The 20,681-nt window shown below is 32.5% G+C and overlaps 1 protein-coding gene across 1 annotated transcript; it reads right to left on the reverse strand.

Annotated features, from left to right (window-relative positions):
• Positions 1-3,358: 3,358 nt before the first annotated feature.
• Positions 3,359-19,574, reverse strand: LOC108908801 (SUMO-activating enzyme subunit 1). Its single transcript, XM_018712941.2, has 5 exons — positions 19,062-19,574; positions 18,780-18,951; positions 4,085-4,341; positions 3,851-4,035; positions 3,359-3,744 (listed from the first exon to the last, which is right to left on the reverse strand). Exons 1-5 carry the CDS (start codon positions 19,142-19,144, stop codon positions 3,434-3,436), a joined length of 1,008 nt encoding a protein of 335 aa, XP_018568457.1. The 5' UTR covers positions 19,145-19,574; the 3' UTR covers positions 3,359-3,433.
• Positions 19,575-20,681: the final 1,107 nt, after the last annotated feature.

The raw sequence follows: 20,681 nt of genomic DNA on the forward strand, positions 1-20,681 counted from the left end.
CCCTCCCCTCCCGCGCTAGCCTAAGGGCCACCTTAGCAAAGCGCATCCCAGGCTGCATAGCCGCACTACCCTACCCAACCATACCACACATAAACATGACACTACCCCCGGGGTTTACACAGACGAGCAGGTCCCGCAAGAAGAGCGCCAGAAGAAAGGGCCCTAGCCGGCGGGGCCCAGCCAGGACAAAAGGAGGTCCCACAAAGCGCCTACACCGGCCGCATTTGCGGGCTAAGAGGGATAATCCCCCTCGATCCCAAATCATTGAGGCCAATTTCTAGCCATGGAATAATGGCGAATTAAACAATTAGTTGCAAAAAAAACGAACGAAATTAATTAATAAATTTCATCAACATCCGTCGCTTTTTTCAATAATGCGCAATTTTCGAATACTGCTATTTCCGCGTTTGGCCTTAATTTCGCAGTTAATAAATGAGTGAAAATTGACTCTAGGCAGCTTAAATTGAAGGTAATTTAATTGCCTCTCACAAAAAAGCTAATATTTCAATAGAGGTCTCTAGATTTTCGTGGGGAGTAAAATAAATAAAAAAACTCGTAAATATATGCAATTTGACAACTTAGCGTAACTTTTTTTAAGTTACTTTTTTGATATTATCATTCTACATACCCTTCCCCGCCATAAAGTACAATAAAATGTGTACAAATAATTTTTTCAAGTTTCCAGGTTTTATAATCTAATTCGACTGTAGTAGTTATACTTATTTCTTCCATTTAACTTCTATATCAGATAAAATTATGTTTTTAATATCCATTCAATCTATGAAATATGTTATTTTAAGTAATCTCTGAATTTTTACACTGAATCTTCAGATCCGAGTTCTCTTAAAACAATTATTTTAAATGCTTAAAAATAATAAAATAATCCTATTAAATATAACTTACATATTAACAAATTATAAAACCAGCTCTTGACTTCCATACCAGGGAGGGCGGAATTTAGATACAAGTATTGAAAAAAAATCAAATACAGGGTGTCCGCAAATTTCACCGCCAACGTTTGACTGCATATTCACAACGATAAATGTAAACGATCTATGAAAAAAAAAGTTAAATAAAAACCTTTTGATTTTTGAGTTCCAGGCCTTCAAAGTTGTCAAAAATAAAACTAATTTAATTAATAACTTCATAACCCTTTTACCGATCGCGTTAAAATTTGGTACATTTATTTGGATTTATTATTGCGTATTATTTCTTAAATTTTTAGTCAAATCGATATACCGGGTGATAGTTTTCTCCGGTTACCTCTCCCTCTTAACGGTCACAACTTGGTCGTTTTATTTAAAAAAAAGTATTGTCTTGAGAAAATTGCCTACAATGTTGCCGCCCGCTTTAAAAAAATACGACCAAGTTTTGACCGCTAAAAGGGAGAGGCAACCAGAGAAAACTATCACCCAGTATATCGATTTAACTAAAGCTTTAAGAAATAATATGCAATAATGGTGCAAATAAATGTACCAAATTTTAACGCGATCGGTAAAAGGGTTATGAAGTTATTAATTAAATTAGTTTTATTTTTGACAACTTTGAAGGTTTGTAACTCAAAAACCAAAAATTTTTATTTAACTTTTTTTCGTAGATCGTCTTTATTTATCGCCTTGAATGTGCAGTCAAACGTTGTTGGTGAAATTTGCGGGCACCCTGTATAATTGGGTAGATTTGTTTTAAGTACTATTGAAATATAGGGAAAATGTACTCAACACTATTTTTATAGTGAAAGTCCATTCTTCTGCTCTTGCCCAAAATAAAATGTTCAATTTTTCATTAAAGTTTGGTATTTCTCGCACCATTGGATTTTCAATAGATAGCAAGTGCTCTTAATTTGTCTTTACAATCTAATTTAAATTTTACCAATCTTTAAAAAAATATGCAAGAAACAATACGAAAGTAACAAAATTTTACACCACACGTGAACAAATTAAGTTTAATAAGAAAAAAAGTGACGAATAGCTTTTACTTGGTTACGGGCCAGACACTCCGTCTTTCACTGCTGTACAACGGTAGCCATAAGCACCGCTGTAAACACTTTACAGATTTAGGGATGAGCTACGAGGACACCTTTTCCAAGTCATAATATAAACTTAAATTTTTTTTAAACCATAGTTAGCTACGAGCTAGAAAAAATTGACTTTTTTTATGCTTTTCAACAATATAATATTCGGTATTGTTTTGAAAAATGGGAGAACTGCAGTCCTTTTTAACTTTTCAACTGCTCGTTGACATAGATAGCTGTGAAAACAATCAAACTATTTACTGACAATGCTTTTAATTACTGTAGCATTATTTTGATAGTTACTTTTCTTTCTTAAAAGTCATTTCAATTACCAGGGACAATGAATTTTTCAAACGAGGAAAAGCGTGATATTATTTCATTTACTCACCATAAATGATTCCCATCATTATAAAATTAAAAATTTAAATTAAAATATGTCAGTCGCACACTGCTCCGGTGCCCTGACATACAGAGGTGTGCACACAATGTCAACTTCAATTGTTCAGATTTTATCCGTTGGATTGTGTATAATTTTCACAGCTATCTACGTCAACAGGCAATTGAAAAATTAAAAACGGCTGCCGTTCTCCCATTTTTCAAAATAACAATGCCAAATATTATATCGTTGGAAAGCATAAAAAAAGACATTCTTTTCTAGCTCAATGCTAACTATGGTTTACATTAAAAAAACTTTAAGTTTATGTTGTAATTTGAAAATGAAAGTGTACATGAACAATTTGGTCACACTGTCTTATTAAGACATCAAAAACCTGAAACTTTGTAATTTAAAATTCTTTTGTAAAATAAATAGCAATGAAGCTACACGCATCAGAAGGAATTGGCCGAATTCGGATTTTTCCAAATATCGTCAGCCATGACGTTTTTTCAAAAAATAAAAGTAATATTTAATAAGGATCATAAAACTGCACGTGTTTCCTCAATTAAGCTTTTTTGTATCTCTACTTTCCCAAATTTCTACACTAAACATTGAAAAAAACTCACCCTGTATTTTCAGTATTTTTTAAATGAATTTTGCAAGTCAAGTTAAATTGACTGCAAACTACAAATTTAACATTTCCTTTTTAATGCGGTTCATAAGACTAACGTATTAGATTATCTAAATAACACCGTAAACTAAATTTGAAATAACATTTTTTTACTAATATTTCCAGGGAGAGAGGCACTGCGCCACCTGCACTTATTTTAATCCAAAAAACGAATTCTTGATCTCGATACATGGAAATCCATTTGAAAAGAAGTTGACACAGTTACACAACTGTAATACATATCTGTGTGATTTTATATGTGGTTTTAATAACAAAAAGTATGAAATAAATAAAAGAAAAATTAAAAAATTGTAAAATTTCGTTTATTATATTAAATTATTGAATATTTTAAGTAAGACAGCAAACACTTAATACATTAAAGACCTACTGATTCTTCTTTACCATCGTAAGTAATAGGATCAAATAAAAATATGTTATTAATCGGAACTTCTTTATGAGAAACTGCTTTGATAACCTCTTGAGCAATGACACCTCCCAGAACTGCACACACAGGAGCCACCTCTCCAAAGATGATGTTAAAAATTTCGTCGGTTAAATGACAATTTGATCCATCTACCTGATATAAATTAAACACATCGTCTCTGATAGACTGTAAAGACTTGATATCAGCAGCTTTGTGTGAAATCGATGGATTTCTACCATGTTTATTTCTGAATTCAATGAGGGCTAAAAAGAATTGTGTTTGTGTTAATATTAGTTAAATATATCAAAAATAAAAAAATAATAAGATTATAATATAATATTGCTATATCGATGTTTAATTAACTTTTACCTAACATAAGGAAGAAAAGCTCATTCCTCCTCCTAGACTTTTTGATAGATGCAGCATTTTGTTTGGTATTGGGTAAAATTAAAACTTTATTCAAATCTGGATAACTGATAACTCCTTGAACTTTTACTGTAGTTTTTTCAGCACCATCATGAAACCTTTTCTTACCAGCTAACTGAACTTGATCCCTAGAAAAAATGTTATAAGATTTCTCCTTTGGAAATGTGTCTAACTTACTCGAAATAATCATGTTCCTGAAAATCTGCTAGAGAATATCCAAATGTTCCAAAAACATCTCCACAAATCAGTTTTACATTTTTCGATCTACAGATTTTATCAATTTTTAGTAGCAAATCAGTCTTTATGCCAGTTGCTACAATTATAGTAAAATTTTCAAAGAACTTCAAATCTTTAGATAAAGGTGAATCGGTGTCAGAAGAAATTTTTACTAGTGGATTGAGGGCTTGAGCTTTTATTAGTACTTCTTCAGCAATCTGTAACAACAATTATGATAGAGAAAATACAACTAACATTATACCCTAAACCGAACTTTACATAGAATCTCTTGAAAAAAGTTTCCATAAATATTGCGGGCATACTTGCGTTCACTCCATAGTCGCCGTTATTGTTGAAGGGTATCGAGGGATATAATAATGAGTATTATTATTACAATTGTGATTTTGATATGATAATCTAGAAATCAAGTTATGAAAATGTCAGAAACAGATGTAAAAATCAAGGAATAAAAATATGTTTTCCACAGTGATGTAATTAATCAATCCCACATGAAGGCTGCAAAATTGGTGACCCCGACGTGATCGAAAACTAACGAAAAATTTTGAACAACAGACAAAAGAATGGATGGAGTAGCAGTCAGCTTCCAACCACCATCTATAAAATCAAGTGAGAACGAGGAGCGAGGAACTCAAGAGGAAGGAGAAACAAGAATCAAGAAAAGGTACCGAGTTATTCGTCGTCGTGAAGATATATCGGATTTCAGCAAGCAATTGTAGGTGAACCATGAGAGTGGGTGTAAGTTACAAACAATAATACTCCCATTTTGAAATTTAACTAAAGTAGCTTATATTGGCAACAATTAATTATTAGTAACTTATTGGCCAATTCTGATAATAGTGATAATACTGTCAATCAAATGTCTGATGGGACAAATCAAATAGCTTCATCATCATTAAAATTACCTAAATTTTGGATTTAGTCCAGACGGTATCTGTTTTAAAAAGCCATATTTGGGTGAATCGTATGTATATCCACAGAGATTTTTGGCTTTTTGGCTTTCAAATATCACTAGAAATGAAAATTTTTCTATGCGCATAAAAAAAACGTGGGCTTAACTTTTGGCGGCACAATATGTTAAAAAAATTCGAAAAATGTCATATTTTTCTTCCTATTTAATTATGTATCTTTTCAAGAGTTGATTTTAGGCGAAAATGGAAGAGGAAAAAAATGTTTGTAATTAAATTTTTTACAATACATGACTGGTTACAAATCGAATGAATCATGATTATTATGGTAAAAATCGAAAAAATCACAAAAATGGGGTTAAAAAACAATACTTTTTAGGGAATTTTTTTGGTGTATTTAAATTGGGTGTAGGACCTTTATACTTGGCTCAAGAAAACTTCATGTTATGTAGAATCATCACACCAAATTTCATCAAAATCGGTTCGATAGATTTTGCATAATAATTTTGCAATCCAGATTTTGAAAAAAAAATTGCAAATTTTCAAAATTTTGCACAGCAAAAACCAAGGCCCTTAGATACTTGAAAATTTAATCACATATAGAAGGGCTCTCAGGCTTTCAAACTTTTTTTGAAAAATTCGAATCCGTCAATTAGGAGAGCTCTGGCGCTTGTTTAAACATTGGTCGAATTTTTGTACTTATAAACAATTAGAACTTTGTGAATATTCAATCAAATCAAATTTTTTAAAGCAGGTTTTAAAAGTTCTTGGAAAGACGCTTCTTTTAAAAAAAAACAAATCGATTGATCAATTAGTTACGTAGTTATAGCCGTCATTTACACTAAATGTACTGGGACATCCGGACTAATTTTTCAAAAAATACCTTTGGTATTCCGAGTACTTACCAGGTCTAAGATTACAATACTTTTCTTCATTGGCAACCTAAAATATTCCCTAAAAAGTATTGTTTTTTAACCCCATTTTTGTGATTTTTTCGATTTTTACCATAATAATCATGATTCATTCGATTTGTAACCAGTCATGTATTATAAAAAATTAAATTACAAACATTTTTTCCTCTTCCATTTTTGCCTAAAATCAACTCTTAATAAGATACATAATTAAATAGGAAGAAAAATATAACATTTTTCCAATTTTTTTAACATATTGTGTCGTCAAAAGTTAAGCCCACGTTTTTTTTTATGCGCATAGAAAAATTTTCATTTCTGGTGATATTTGAATGCCAAAAAGCCAAAAATCTCCGTGAATATACGATTCACCCAAGCCAAAACAGATACCGCCTGGTCTAATTAGTAATCCAGAAATTTGGTTTTATCAAGTAGAAGCCCAATTTGCTTTAAACAAGATTAAATCAGATAGGATTAAATATGATAACATCAATGCTACATTACCTTTAGAAGTTGTCAAATATCATTGATATTATTGAAAACCCTCCAAATAATTTATATATGAATTTAAAGGAGAAAATTGTTAATAGGCTAACTGCTAGCGTTTAGAGCAGCGCTTAGATGTACTTTTATCAGGTTCAGACTTGGGAGATAGAAAACCCTCTGGGATTTTTTTTAGAGATATATCAAGGACAGTGGGGTAGTTATACTGTAAATAGTTACTGAAATAGTTTTTGGTAATAGCCCGGGAGCCAGCGACCTTTTTTGATGACCAAAAGAGCAAAAGCTGAAAAGTTTTCCTTTGCTTCATTTGGTGTCACTAGTAAGAGAATCGACCTCCAGCTCGCGCACTTCGGGGGGGGGTATAGTTGCGTCAGCCTCCCAAACACGTAAAATAGTCATTAAAAAAAACTAATACTGCAGAAGCTGAGACTTTGTCGACATTGATTATGTTATAAACAAACGAAAAAATGCAATCAGCTAACTTTAGAGTGGGAGGTTATGCTTCAGCTTTTCATCTAAATAAGTCAGAAATATGCGCTAGGTAAACTGATACCGCAAAAGCTGAAATTTGGATATTAATAGTCATCTTAATCAGTTATACGAAAAAAATTGTTCGCTGAAGTTTTTGCGGTGTATAAGTGCTCAGCTGATGAGTTGAAGATGCAGCATATCGTTATGCGCGCGAGCGCGTTACATCTTTGACTTTATAAGCTGAGCACTTTTCCTTCACTAAGTATAAAGCTGATCATATTTTTTATTTAATTTATTAAATTAGCTATTGTATTACCAAATTTCAGCTTGTGCGGTATGAGATATGTATTATTTTTTAATTTTTTTAATTTTTACTAGTAATTATATAAAAATATACAACTTTTTTCGAATATTTATTTACAATAAACGTTATGTGTGAAAGAGTCTATTATCTATTTTATTTTCCGATTCATCACCCTCAAACTCATGGTCGCTGGAGTCAATGTCGATTCCTGCCATTTGAAAAATGAAAAAATTAGATATCTCCTGCCACAAAAGCTGAAATTTGGTAATACAATAGCTAACTTAATAAGTTAAATGAAAAAATGCTCAGCTTTATATTTAGTGATTGAAAAGTGCTCAGCTGATAAAGTTAAAGATGCAATGCGCCCGCACGCATAGCGATGTGCTGCACCTTCAATTCGTCAACTGAGCTGAGCTGACTGATTTGTCATACACCGCAAAAACTTCAGCGGACAATTTTTTTCGTATAACTGATTAAGATGACTATTACTTTACCAAATTTCAGCTTTTTCGGTATCAGTTTACATAGCGCATATTTTTGACTTGTTTAGGTCAAAAGCTGAGGCATAACCCCCCACTCTAAAGTCAGCTGATTGCGTTTTTTCTTTTATTTATTTATTTATTTATTTACAAGTTACAATATCCAACGGGACAAAGTCCCAATTATAGGATAAGGTAAAACAGAAAACCTTAACTAAATTTTAAAAGAAAAAGACAAACTAACATTAAATATAAAAATATAAATACTACATAACATAGAGCAATCAAAATATAAAATCCAGACAAAGAACTTAAGGATAAACAATAACAGACAGATAAAACAAATAAGCTAACAAACATATACAAGATAAGGATTACATTTACTAGACAAACAATTTTTTTATGTCATTCATACAATGAAAAAATATATCAAGTCGATCTTCATACTTCTGGTAATTGGAAATCATTTGATATAGGGGAGATGCTATTAGTAAGTTGGTACGAGGTGTGGGTAATTGTAAAACGGAGTGAAATCTAGAATTAAGTCTAGGAACATGATATAAAATCCTTGAGACTAACGAGTCTGCATTTAACGTGTTATTTATGATTTTAAAAAGGAATATAATTGAAAACATAATTCGCCTACAACAGAGACTATTAAAATTAAAACAAGAAAGCAATAAATCTTGAGGTGATTTGTTTATAACATAATTAACTTGTCGACAAAGTCTCAACTTTTGCGGTATAAGTTTTTTCAGTTTATTATTTTACGTGTTTGGGAGGCCCCTGCAGCTACACCCCCCGGAACTGCGCGAGCTGGAGGTCGATTCACTTACTAGCGATACCAAATGAAGCGTAGGAAAAATTTTCAGCTTTTGCCAAATAACTAACTCAAAACGGTCGCTGGCTCCCGGGCTATAATCGTCTGTTCCACAATTTTAATAACAATTCTTGTCTCATTACTGCTGATCTCCCCAATATCATTTTCTATCTAATTAATAATTTAATGATGATGAAGCTATTTGATTCGTCCCATCGGACATTTGATTACAAGTACTATCACTATTATCAGAATCTGCCACATTACTAATAATTAATTGCATGTACTACTGTTGCCTTTAGTTAAATTTCAAAAGCCAGGGTATGGGAGTATTATTGTTTGCAACTTACACCCACTCTCATTGTTCACTTGCAATTGCTTGCTGAAATCCGATATAATCTTCTTCACGACCACAAATAACTCGGTTCCTTTTCTTGATTCTTGTTTCTTGACTCGAGTTCCTTGCTCCTTGCTCTCACTTGATTTTACAGATAAGCTTGTGACGTTCCTACAAATCTACTCACCCAAGTATTATTTGTGTAATAGCAGCGGCCTGCCAGCTACAGTGAAGAAGGGCGGGGTGGATTAGGATAGATATTTGGAACGCCACTTGGTTTAGCACTGCTGCTATACTATCCGGTTAAAAAACAAGAAAACCCAGGTACCCACTACTTTAAGGTAAGTAAATTATCAAATCAATTGTTTATTTTTGTGAAAGAAAAGTATCTCCTTTTTTTTGGTAAAATATATAACCGTGTAATATAACCGTATTATATAAATATAATTATTTTGTATTTGGTGCGGGTTTTGCCGAACGTGTATACACGTACAGTGCACAATTATAACCCGCTCTTCTCAAAGTCAAGATAACAGATATAGATTGTTTTATATCTATAAATAAAAAGTATATAAAGTGTGCCCTTGTTCGACTTGGCAAATATACAAAAAAAAAGAATACACTATACGGATCGGGGCATAAGTAGTAAATTATAATAAGATAAAATAAAGGAGACCTAAATCGGAATCCAAAAAAATATATACTGCAGCAAATAAATACAGTACCTAATATAACTTATTTACCTTGTTAAGCAAATGTCTTTAAGTTAACTAATTATAGAGCAACGACAAATTTAAAGCTTTGACTAAGTTAAAACTAAATGAGTAAGTTAAAATAAGCAAATTAGGTAAGAAAACTATCTTATACAACTAAACTATTTATCTATGTAACTATTTATGTGCCTTTGCCAAGCATTAACCAAAAATATACAGATATATACACTAAAATGAAAATACCAAATGAGATAAGAAATTTTTAACATGCAACTTAGCTGAAAATTGTATTTATAGGTGACAGTCTCGGTCAAGCGGGCAAGTAGCCGAGTAAGCAGCAGGCGAGTGGGCAACCAGGTAAGTAGACAGGCAGCTAACTAGGCAAGCAGACAGCTAAACAAGCAGGCAGGTAAGTAGTTGCCACGTGGTGATGCAGATAATACAGCAGGATTTTTGTAAGGACCACTGCGCCAACAAAATCGCTTGCTACCAGACCAAAACTTCGTTAACTCCACAATAAAACCCTCACAATAACTAGAGGGTTTCTTCTGACAGACTTTTCCCAACTCGTAGTTTGATGACAGCGGTCTTTAGTTGAAATGTGGTGTACGTGGCGTGGAAAGGCGTAAATGCTCCCGCCGGGGCGGCAAGGTGGTTCCAGGAACTTGCTATCGCAACTCCAAAAATATCCAAAAATAAATTCCAAAATAGGAACCACCAAACAACAATGTGGGGTCAATTCTCCTTTTGCTATGAAGGATGAGTAAACTCACTCACTATAAATACCTATTGCACCTGCACAAAGTTTACAAGCCTTAGAAAATCCACGTGAGATTCACATTCGATATCTAACGAGACTCTAAACTCTAGAAATTTCTTTTCCCTCCGTTAAAAATCGATTTTAACTTACTTCCAAAAAAAGTGTTAGAAAAAGTCACAAGCCATAGCTTTCGATATTTAAAATATTTTTCAGAATAAGCCTTGTAGTGCCATCTGTCCATGAAAAACGGACGCTAGATAAGAAGTACAGAAAACTACCATAAGATACGTGAAACGTCCGATAAAGCGGGCGACAAAATAACTGCTGCCAGAATTAGTCCAAAAACCTAGGAATAAACAAATGCAAATTGAAACAAGTAAACAAATTGCGAACTGATTTGAGGTAAGCACTACATTATTAAACTCTAAATGGATTCCTAAATATATAAGATACCTAAATCTAACATTTAATGAGAACATAACATAACAGAAGAATTTAAAATCTTTATTTACTCTAACAGTAATTCATTTTTTTTTTCAGATACCCAGGACCTAAAGGATGTAACATGAAGTAGAGATAGTAAATCATCACCAAAAATGCTGCGAAATTATAAACATGTTGCTTACCAAAATGAAATATACTAATACTAAAATAATAGTTGTTTTAGAATATTTTGCTACATCACAAGCTGACTGCTACTCCTCCACCGTCCTTCCTAGTTTTCCTCCGAACTCTTCAAGCTGAAGATAGTCGCTACCAGTGCAGCTCCTTATTGCAGCCTTCTGTCTCTCGCACAAAATTTTTCGTTAGTTTTCGATCACGTTGGGGTCCCCAATTTCGCAGCAGTGGTATTGATTAATTCCATCATTGTGGAAAACATATCTTTATTTCTTGTTTATTTACATCTGTTTCTAGAATACATCCAAAACTTGATTTCTAGATTATATTATATCAAAATCACAATCGTAATAAAACTCATTATTATATCCTTGGATACCCTTCAACAATAATGGTGAATATGTAGTGAACGCAAGTATGCCCGCAACAATGAAGGCTACAAAAATAAACATATATTGAAATACATAGTTTTCTAGATACAGGGGTTACAAATTGAAATTCCTGAGAACAGTTTTTTTTCAATATAAATGTAATCTAAAGGCCAATTTATAATTTTTTTTGTTCATTTTATCTAGAAAATGTATCATACTCCTCTCATTTTATTATACATAATTCACAGACAGGAATGATTTTACTACATGCCTATGTAGATATGTACATTTCCTAAATAATAGAAATGAGAACAGTAAAAGATTATAAATTGGCCTAAATCATAACAAATGAAAATTCACTTAGATATTTTTTTTCCTTTATTCTTATAAATATGCAGCTATCAGAATCATTTAGAGAAAAGCAAAACTTTTTCACTTATTTAGGATTTTACAAAAAAGTGTTTCTTGCATTATTTAAAATTACCCATTACAATGATTTAAACTTTGTTAATTAGGAAAACAAAATTTGCATACACCATTGTTTATTACGTAGCAACTAAATAACAAGAGAATATCTGGTCTTGATAACTAAAAAAAATATAACACAATTGTATAGATAGACGGGTAGAGGTCTTTTAATATCTCATGAGCCGCGAAATGCGCGAAAGGCGTGGCGTATCCCCATTATTCTTCTAATAAGCACGTTGTGAAAACATTGACTCAGAACTGGACCATGTGCATCATTACAAGTAGAAATGAACTAAGGCACTCGGGCATCAATAAAGTCAACTGGCGAATGTTCGTTATATATATTTTTATTGTTTAAAGTAAAATAATAAAGAATAGGGCATTTTATTATGATATTTGTAATCGGATCAAAGGCTTGTTTACGCTAGAGCTCGAGAGAGAGACTGTGAATAATAGGTGTAATGTTTTTAGGACGTAGAATAATTTAGGCGACGGTCGGAATTATGTTTCTGCGCATATAAAGGTCAAAGCTCATAAGATGGGTATAGGGATAAACTACAGACAAACAGTAGAGAAATAAGTAGATAACTAAATACATGGATGGAGAGATGCAGCGATGTATAGATGGACAACTGATTAGACAGACAGGCAGAAAAATGGACAGACAGACAGGCAGACAGACAGACAGGAAGGTAGGCAGTTTTCTCCTTTTGTTATTGTTTTTGTGTATCAATGTTTATCTGTTTTCATATTTTCCAGTTTTTTCCACAGGTTAGACACTTCCTCCTGTATTTGATAATTGTTTCAATAACATATTGTTTTTTTTTTATATTATGGTTAAAATGTTGGCACTTATTTCTGGGACACCCTTTATAAATCAAGATAAAAGCAAAAACATAATTTTTTACATTTCTACTTAGAACAAAACAGCATGGTGATCATTTATATTCTAGCAATTTCAACATACTTAAACCATTTACAGTAAGTTTAAACACTTTGTATCTCGGAAACTAAACATTTTCTAACCCAAGTTTACAGAAACTATTTTTCCTATTTTGAGGAGTTCTCCCTTCAGGTAAAATCTAGCTAATATATTTCAGGATACCTTATATACAGGGTGATTCATTAACAATGGGAAAGTCGAAAGCTGAAGATACTACATGTGAAATGGTGACCATTGGCGCAAACATGCCTCATCCGAAAGTTGATAGTTTCGGAAATACAGGATGTTGAAAGTTACAATTTTAAATCATTTTTTTTGCTATTATTCTGAAAATATGTAGGTTAGGAACTTGAAAATTTGTGAAACTATATTTTTTTAGGCGACGAATAAGATGTGTGTTGTAATTTCAGCATTGCTAATAGAGGGCGCCACTTACGATCAATTTTACCGAAAATTTAGTTAATAACTTTGTACCCTGTATATTTAACATGAAACTTGATTCAAAACCTGAAAGAGCTATCATTTTTCCATTAATTATGTACTCTTGTTTCATTTCGGTATCTCGATCCGTTTTCGAGAAAAATCGATTTAACGAACACTATGTTTTGATAATATGAGAAATTAAAAGCGAAACAAACCAAGTGTTTCTTCGTGTTATTACAACAATTAACAATAAAACAAATAAAATACGTAATTATGATTTAAAGTAATTGTTCGAAGAATCCACCGTTGACACTGATACACTTTACACGTTTTCTGAGAGATCTTCGAGTTTGAAACAACATATTGGGATTGCGTCTGACTTCGTTGGCAGCGATTTGTATTCTTTGCCACAACTCTTCACACGAACCAATAGATTCTTCCAAATAGAAAAATGAAGAGGATTGAAGTCCGGACTTCTGGGTGGCCAAGTAAAAATGCTTCCACGGCTTGAAGAAGTTCCACTTTATTTAAGAAGAGACATGTGGTTCATGCACGACGGAGCTCCACCGCATTTTTCTTGGCCAGTGCGTGCATATTTAGATGCAGTTTTTCCAAATCGCTGGATTGGCCATGTAAGCATTTTTGCTTGGCCATCCAGAAGTCCGGACTTCAATCCTCTTGATTTTTCTATTTGGTCTCGAATGAAAGATATAGTTTACAAAGAATCTATTGGCTCGTGTGAAGAGTTGTGGCAAAGAATACAAATCGCTGCCAACGAAGTCAAACGCAATCCCAATATGTTGTTTCAAACTCGAAGATCTCTCAGAAAACGTTGTGTAAAGTATGTAAATGTCAACGGTGGATTCTTCGAACACTGACTTTAAATCATTATTACGAATTTCATTTGTTTTATTGTTAATTGTTGTAATAACACGAAGAAACACTTGGTTTCTTTCGCTTTTAATTTCTCGTATTATCAAAACATAGTGTTTGTTAAATTGATTTTTCTCGAAAACGGATCGAGATACCGAAATGAAACAAGAATACACAATTAATGGAAAAATGATTGCTATTTCAAGTTTTGAATCAAGTTTCATGTTAGACATTTAGGGTAAAAAGTTATTAACTAAATTTTCGGTAAAATTGGTCGTAAGTGGCGCCCTCTATGAGCAACGCTGAATTTAAAACACGCATTCTATTTGTCGCCTAAAAGAATATAGTTTCACAAATTTTCAAGTTCCTAACCTACATATTTTCAGAATAATCGCAAAAAAACGGTTTAAAATTTTAACTTTCAACACCCTGTATTTCCGAAACTATCAACTTTCGGATAAGGCATGTTTGAGCCAATGGTCACCATTTCACGTGTAGTATCTTCAGCTTTCGACTTTCCCATTGTTAGTGAATCACCCTGTACATTGATTTATAAACATCTAATACAATCATGGTAACAACAATTGTTTGATCAATACATGTATTATTTACGTAACAAAAATTTTAATCAAGTTATTAACATATAAATAGTTTGACATATGTTTGTTAAATAATTTTAAAAAGTATAAAGATGGAAGAAAATGAAGATATTACACAAAATATTGGTGAAAATAATGAGTTTACTGAAACTGAAGAAAAAAATGATGAAATCAATGAAAATGATGAAGATAATAAATCTAACAAGGAGGAACCAAAAATAGAACAAAATGAAGATGATGATAAAACCGAAGAAGTAGAAATTGCAGGAGATGGCATCGAAGAACAGGACGATTTTAAAAAAGATAAAGAAGAAAATGCAGAAAACGAATTTGAACTTCAAGAACTAACAGAAGAGGAAAGAGCAGAACGTGAAAAAGCAGAAGAGGAAAAGCAAAAAGAAATGGATAACATATTTGAAACTGCCGAGAAAGCAGAAGTTTCAAGTGAAGAAGGTAAAACAGAGGAAGAAAATAATAAAGAGGGTGAAGGGCGGGACAGAACTATGAGTGAAAAAGATACTGGTTTTACACATGGCAGAGGCAGTATTTATTACGAAATGGGGCCTAGAATACGTGACGCTGAAGATACCCAAATTGATACGGGAGATTTTCTTTTACAGGAAGAGGATATACCTTTAAAATTTTATAAATACATGGATGAAAAAGATGAGGAGGAAGCTCAGGAAGAATCTGTGTCGGAGGAAGAAGAAGTGTCAATAGACAGAGCTCCATATTATGAAAAATATGAAAATTTAATGACAGAATATACAGCTGAAAAACTTAGAAACAATTTACTCCAAAAGAGGCTGGTAAAATTCTTTAAGAGAAGAAAAATGGACCATGTTCTAAAAGAAACTGACCAACAAATTGATACTCAGGAAAAATATGGGAAAAAGTTAGATGCTTATGGGGAATTAAGTAATTTAGATTATATTCAAAGAACAACTATAACTACAGAATTAGATAATTTAAAATCAGAAAGAGAAAATAAAAATAATGAATTACATAAAATGTTTGATGATTTACAAATTCAAGAAAAAGATACAGGGTTTGGATTAATTCATACAAAAACTGGAAAGGCTATACCAGACAAATTAGTAGAAAGGTTGGTACATCGTCAGAAACAACAAATGCAAACAGTAAGCGACATGAGATTAAAATACATACAACTAAAAAATATGGTAGTTGAAAAGCAAACTGCAATAAGCCAACTGGATACAATTGGTGAAAATTTATATTTAATGGATTTTGAACAACTTAAAGTAGAAAACAGAAGTTACATGGACAAAATGGAGGAGAAAGATGAAGAATTATCAAGACTAAGGAATAAATGCCAAAAAACAATTCAAATACTAGCGCATATGAGAGAGAAATCTGCAGCACTTGAATCAGATATTTCTGACTTAAGCACTGACCTTCAAAATCTCAAACAAAATAGTATAACGGTTAGTATTTACTCAAGTCCAGTCAAATTATAGTTTGAACATAGAAAAATTATTAGTAGACATTTTAATGCATTTTATGATGGTGAATGCTATGTAGAATGATAATATCAAAAAACTAACTCGAAAGAAGTGACACCAAGTTGGCAAATTGCAAAATAAGTGACAAAATTACGTGTTTTTTCACTTTTTTTACTATCCATGAAAATCTAGACGACCCATCGGAAAATTAGTTCTTTTATGTTGTAAGCAATTAAATTACCTACAATATAAGGTACCTACAGTCATATTTCACAAATTTGTTAACTGTAAAATAAAGGTCGAATGCAGAAAAATCAGTTTTCGAAAATTACGCATTATTATAGCAAAAAGCAATGGATGTTAATGAAATTTATGGAAAAGACAGTTAATCCAATGTCCAACAAGTGCGCCATAAGCCGATTTAATTAACCGTGAAATTGTTGCTCCAGGAATTTGTTAATTAATTTAATTTGTTTTTTGCAACTAATTGTTTAATTATAAATGTTAATTTTAGAAGTAAATATCGTAGATATAGGTTCTAATTGATCCAAAGAAACGTATCGAAAAAGAAGAATTTCAAAAAGTTGTTCTTTACAAATAACAAAGTAGGATGTGCAAAACTCACAGGGTAGACTAAAACCTCTCAGGATTTCGCTCTTTTTGCATTAGAACTTATTTTGATGGTAAATAGAAAAAAAGCTATCTTGGGAACAAAGAGGCATAGCTGATTTCTTCTTCCACTTAATAAACTAACAAACTTTTTTGGTTTTTATTCAATTTAATATAATTTTGTTCTATTTAATTTAATTTTTTCTCAAAAGATTTAACTCATTGATTAGCAAAGTAAAGATCATATAAGCAAAGATTAACTGATCTGTCTCAAATACAAGACAAAACTTCATTAACGGGAATTTTTTTTTCAAATAATTCTAATAAAAATGCTTTATTCAGATTAAATTGAAAACTGGTTGCTAGCGTATAGATGTTATTTTTGGGACCTGAAGCCTGACCGGATAACGATTTGACTGGTTAAACCAACGTTATATTAAAATACACTCCCTTTGTTTTTGCAGTATTAAACTGTACATACATACAATTTTACATATATAGTCTACTTCATTGTAATATGATATGCATAATTAAGAAAATTTACATTGGTAGGATTTTGATAGGAAAAAAACGAAACACATTTACTTTAGACTAGTGTATTAAAGTAACTTCAGTACATACAAATATGTACATATTAATCCTTACTAAACGGGTTATTAAATATCATATTTAGCATAGGACTGTACTGTAAATATAAAAATATGCTCTAAAAGTAATCGTAGATATTCGTTTGTTTCTTTGTGTGTATCCTGTTAAAGCGGAGGCCAGTTAAAACGTGGCCGGTTTAGGAGTCCACTGTAGTAACCGATGAAATTGCATTTACGAAATGAGAAAAATATTCCCGCACTGAATCAAATATGCTTTTTTTTATTGGTCCTTACAACTTCAGTTCTTGTTTTACCATAAAGATAAGGGATAAGTTTATTGTCCGTCATAAATTGTTTGTATTTTTAACTTTGTCAGATAATTATTTATTTACTTCATAATGCTTTATGGTCTTAAGGAACTGTAAACAAATGTTCATTCTCGAAAATTATTGGAAATTATCATCAATTTTAATAACACATAATTTAGTACGAAATAAAAAATAATTATATAAATTTTAGATTTAGCCCGTTCTGTAAATTGTGACTATCGAATATGAATCTCTAGGAATATTCCTATTAGAGGTGCATTAAATTAAACAAATTTGATCAGAAACTAAACTTCTCACAATACCTATATAATTGAGCTATTTAAATATATACTGCACATTTATTTTCCAGTTCATTATTATTATGTTAAAAAAATATCTATTAATTTACCCACTGATTTTGTATTTTCAACTATAAATTACGGCATTTATAGGTTAGAGGAAATTTAAACAAACTAAAACAGCAACGTGACTATTATCGAAATATGACTAATAAATTACGTGATGAATCTGGTCTTCTAACAGAAAGCGAGTTGTTGAGAGACATGGAAGTATCAATGAGACAGCTTAAATCAATGAGTGAGGAGTTAGAATCTTTAAAAGAAGAACATAAAATCAAGGCTCAACAAATTAGAAATATTCGAAAAAATATTGAGTTTCCTCCTGAGGGATTGATTAAAAAAACACAAAAAATTGTATCAGATAAAGTAGCACATCGTAGACATCTTTACAAGGGAAGACCTAGTATACACAAGCCGACACTTCCTGAAGATGCATTTAAACATTTGAGAAATTTTAGAGGAAAACCTACCTTCAACGTCTTCAGAAAAAAATAACCATTACAATAAAAGTACACCCATAAAAATTAAAAGTTTGCTTTCTAAATTTCTGTCACTATATCTTGCACTATATTCATGATGTAAATTCTTGAAAATAAAGAAATACTAGATTAATAGACATATAAATAAACAATATCTTCAACAAATAAATAAGATGAAAAAATAAGATGGTCATTTCTGATTATGTGCAGGTTCATTCCTCAAAATGTTAATAAAGAAATGCACTTAAATCTTTTTATCCCAAAGAAATGTCTGGAACTGTATCAAATTCAAATATACATTATACTCAACGTAATACAAATCAACGAATACTACCTTCTTTCTCAAACTATCTCTGCTTAGTAAAAAATTCTTTATTTGCTCTTCTTCTGTAACAATGCCATCATCTAAAATGGTAAGGGAATTAATACCAGACAACAAAATATTCTTTGCAATTTCTGATCCTAAACCTCTTATGCCAATCAATAGAACATTTGCAGCTCTTAATCTAAAATAATTTTTTTAATTAGTTATTTATACTAACTTATTTGTAGAATTTTTTGGATTCCTTACATATTTGTAAAAAACGTAATACAATTAATTTAAAAATTGATTTACCTTTCTTGTGATTCAATACCCCATAACCTAATTTGCCGGTCATATAATTCAGCTTCTACAGCTGATAACTGTTTTTCACTCATTATAGAATACCAGAGGGTTATTTTTTAATCTTATTATTCTAAAGTATTTGATTCAATTTTATAACTTTATAAACTATATAAACCAACTCAGTATTTAATATACACTTTCTTGGCTTATGATTTCAATTTCAATCAAGATTTTAAACAAACGCTTCTTATCATCATATATCAAATTGGTATTGGTCTCAAAAAATCTCTTCTTCTCCTTCAACCTTAGAGTACTTAACCAGCACACAGAATTTTCCAGTCAACTAATCAACTCACTATGGAATCACGGATTTCTTAAATTAAATTTAAGAAATCCGTGCTATGGAATATACAGTATGACCTATGTTCGTTTCATTCACTAAAGCCATATTACACAAGCTTTTACCATAGCCTAATTTCTTTAGACTATGCTTTTATGCTCGAAGCTCGAACAGCTACTAACACAAAAACATGAAAACGAGACGCTAAAACTAGTGATGGGAGATTTCGAGTGAAAAATCGAGTGGTACTCGATTATTGAGATCACTCGAGATATCTCGAGATGTTTACTCCCACCACTCGAGTGATTACTACCCTACGGTTGCACCCCAAAATGTTAGTGCATACTGCAAATAGTCACTGATTGCGTAACCTTTTTTTTAGAATAAAACGAAAAAGTGGTTAGGTTTTGAAGTGCGTGAGCTTTTTTTTTTTAGCTACGCTTATAAGTAATATATGACTAATACAAACATATTTGTGCGCCGCTGGGTTGAAAACGACCAATATCTCGTATCTCGAGTGATCACTCGATTATTGGAAGTACTCGATTACCGATAACTCGATTATCAAAATTGGTCGATTATGCCCATCACTAGCTAAAACAACAAATACACGAACTCACAGAACAAAACACCCGACAATACCAACAAATACTAACCATGACACAGCAAATCGTCGATTTTCAAAAAACAATTAACCTTTCGGACGAAAACACCACTAAATTACACCAAAAACTCGACAAACTCATCAACAAACAAATGACAGACAATATACCCCAGACAGGCACACACACACGCCCCCCCCACACACACAAACCGCTCACACACGCACAGAGAAAAGCAAAAAACACACGGCGGAATCCTCTAGCGAGGACAAAGCCCCAAGACATAAACAATCAGACAAAACAAGCAAAACACGACCACAAACACCAAACACGCGCCCCCCGACACCTAAACCCTCCACATTATTCTATGGCTAGAAATTGGCCTCAATGATTTGGGATCGAGGGGGATTATCCCTCTTTATCCTGCCTCATCTCGTGTAGGCCTGGACAGCCTTCGTAGGTGGGCCCCATCCGTCGTCTACCCCGACCGCAAATGCGGCCGGTGTAGGCGCTTTGTGGGACCTCCTTTTGTCCTGGCTGGGCCCCGCCGGCTAGGGCCCTTTCTTCTGGCGCTCTTCTTGCTTCGCCGGCTCGTCTGTGTAAACCCCGGGGGTAGTGTCATGTTTATGTGTGGTATGGTTGGGTAGGGTAGTGCGGCTATGCAGCCTGGGATGCGCTTTGCTAAGG

This window comes from Anoplophora glabripennis, unplaced genomic scaffold (assembly GCF_000390285.2).
Source record: "Anoplophora glabripennis isolate ALB-LARVAE unplaced genomic scaffold, Agla_2.0 scaffold456, whole genome shotgun sequence".
Classification (NCBI taxonomy): Eukaryota; Metazoa; Arthropoda; class Insecta; order Coleoptera; family Cerambycidae; genus Anoplophora; species Anoplophora glabripennis.

Excerpts from the sequence above, each read along its gene's own strand:
- LOC108908801 (XM_018712941.2), bottom strand. The coding sequence starts at position 19,144 with ATGAGTGAAAAACAGTTATCAGCTGTAGAAGCTGAATTATATGACCGG. Across the intron at positions 18,952-19,061 it reads GGTATTGAATCACAAGAAAG|ATTAAGAGCTGCAAATGTTC; the intron begins GTAAATCAATTT and ends AAATTATTTTAG. Across the intron at positions 4,342-18,779 it reads GAGATAGTTTGAGAAAGAAG|ATTGCTGAAGAAGTACTAAT; the intron begins GTAGTATTCGTT and ends TTGTTGTTACAG.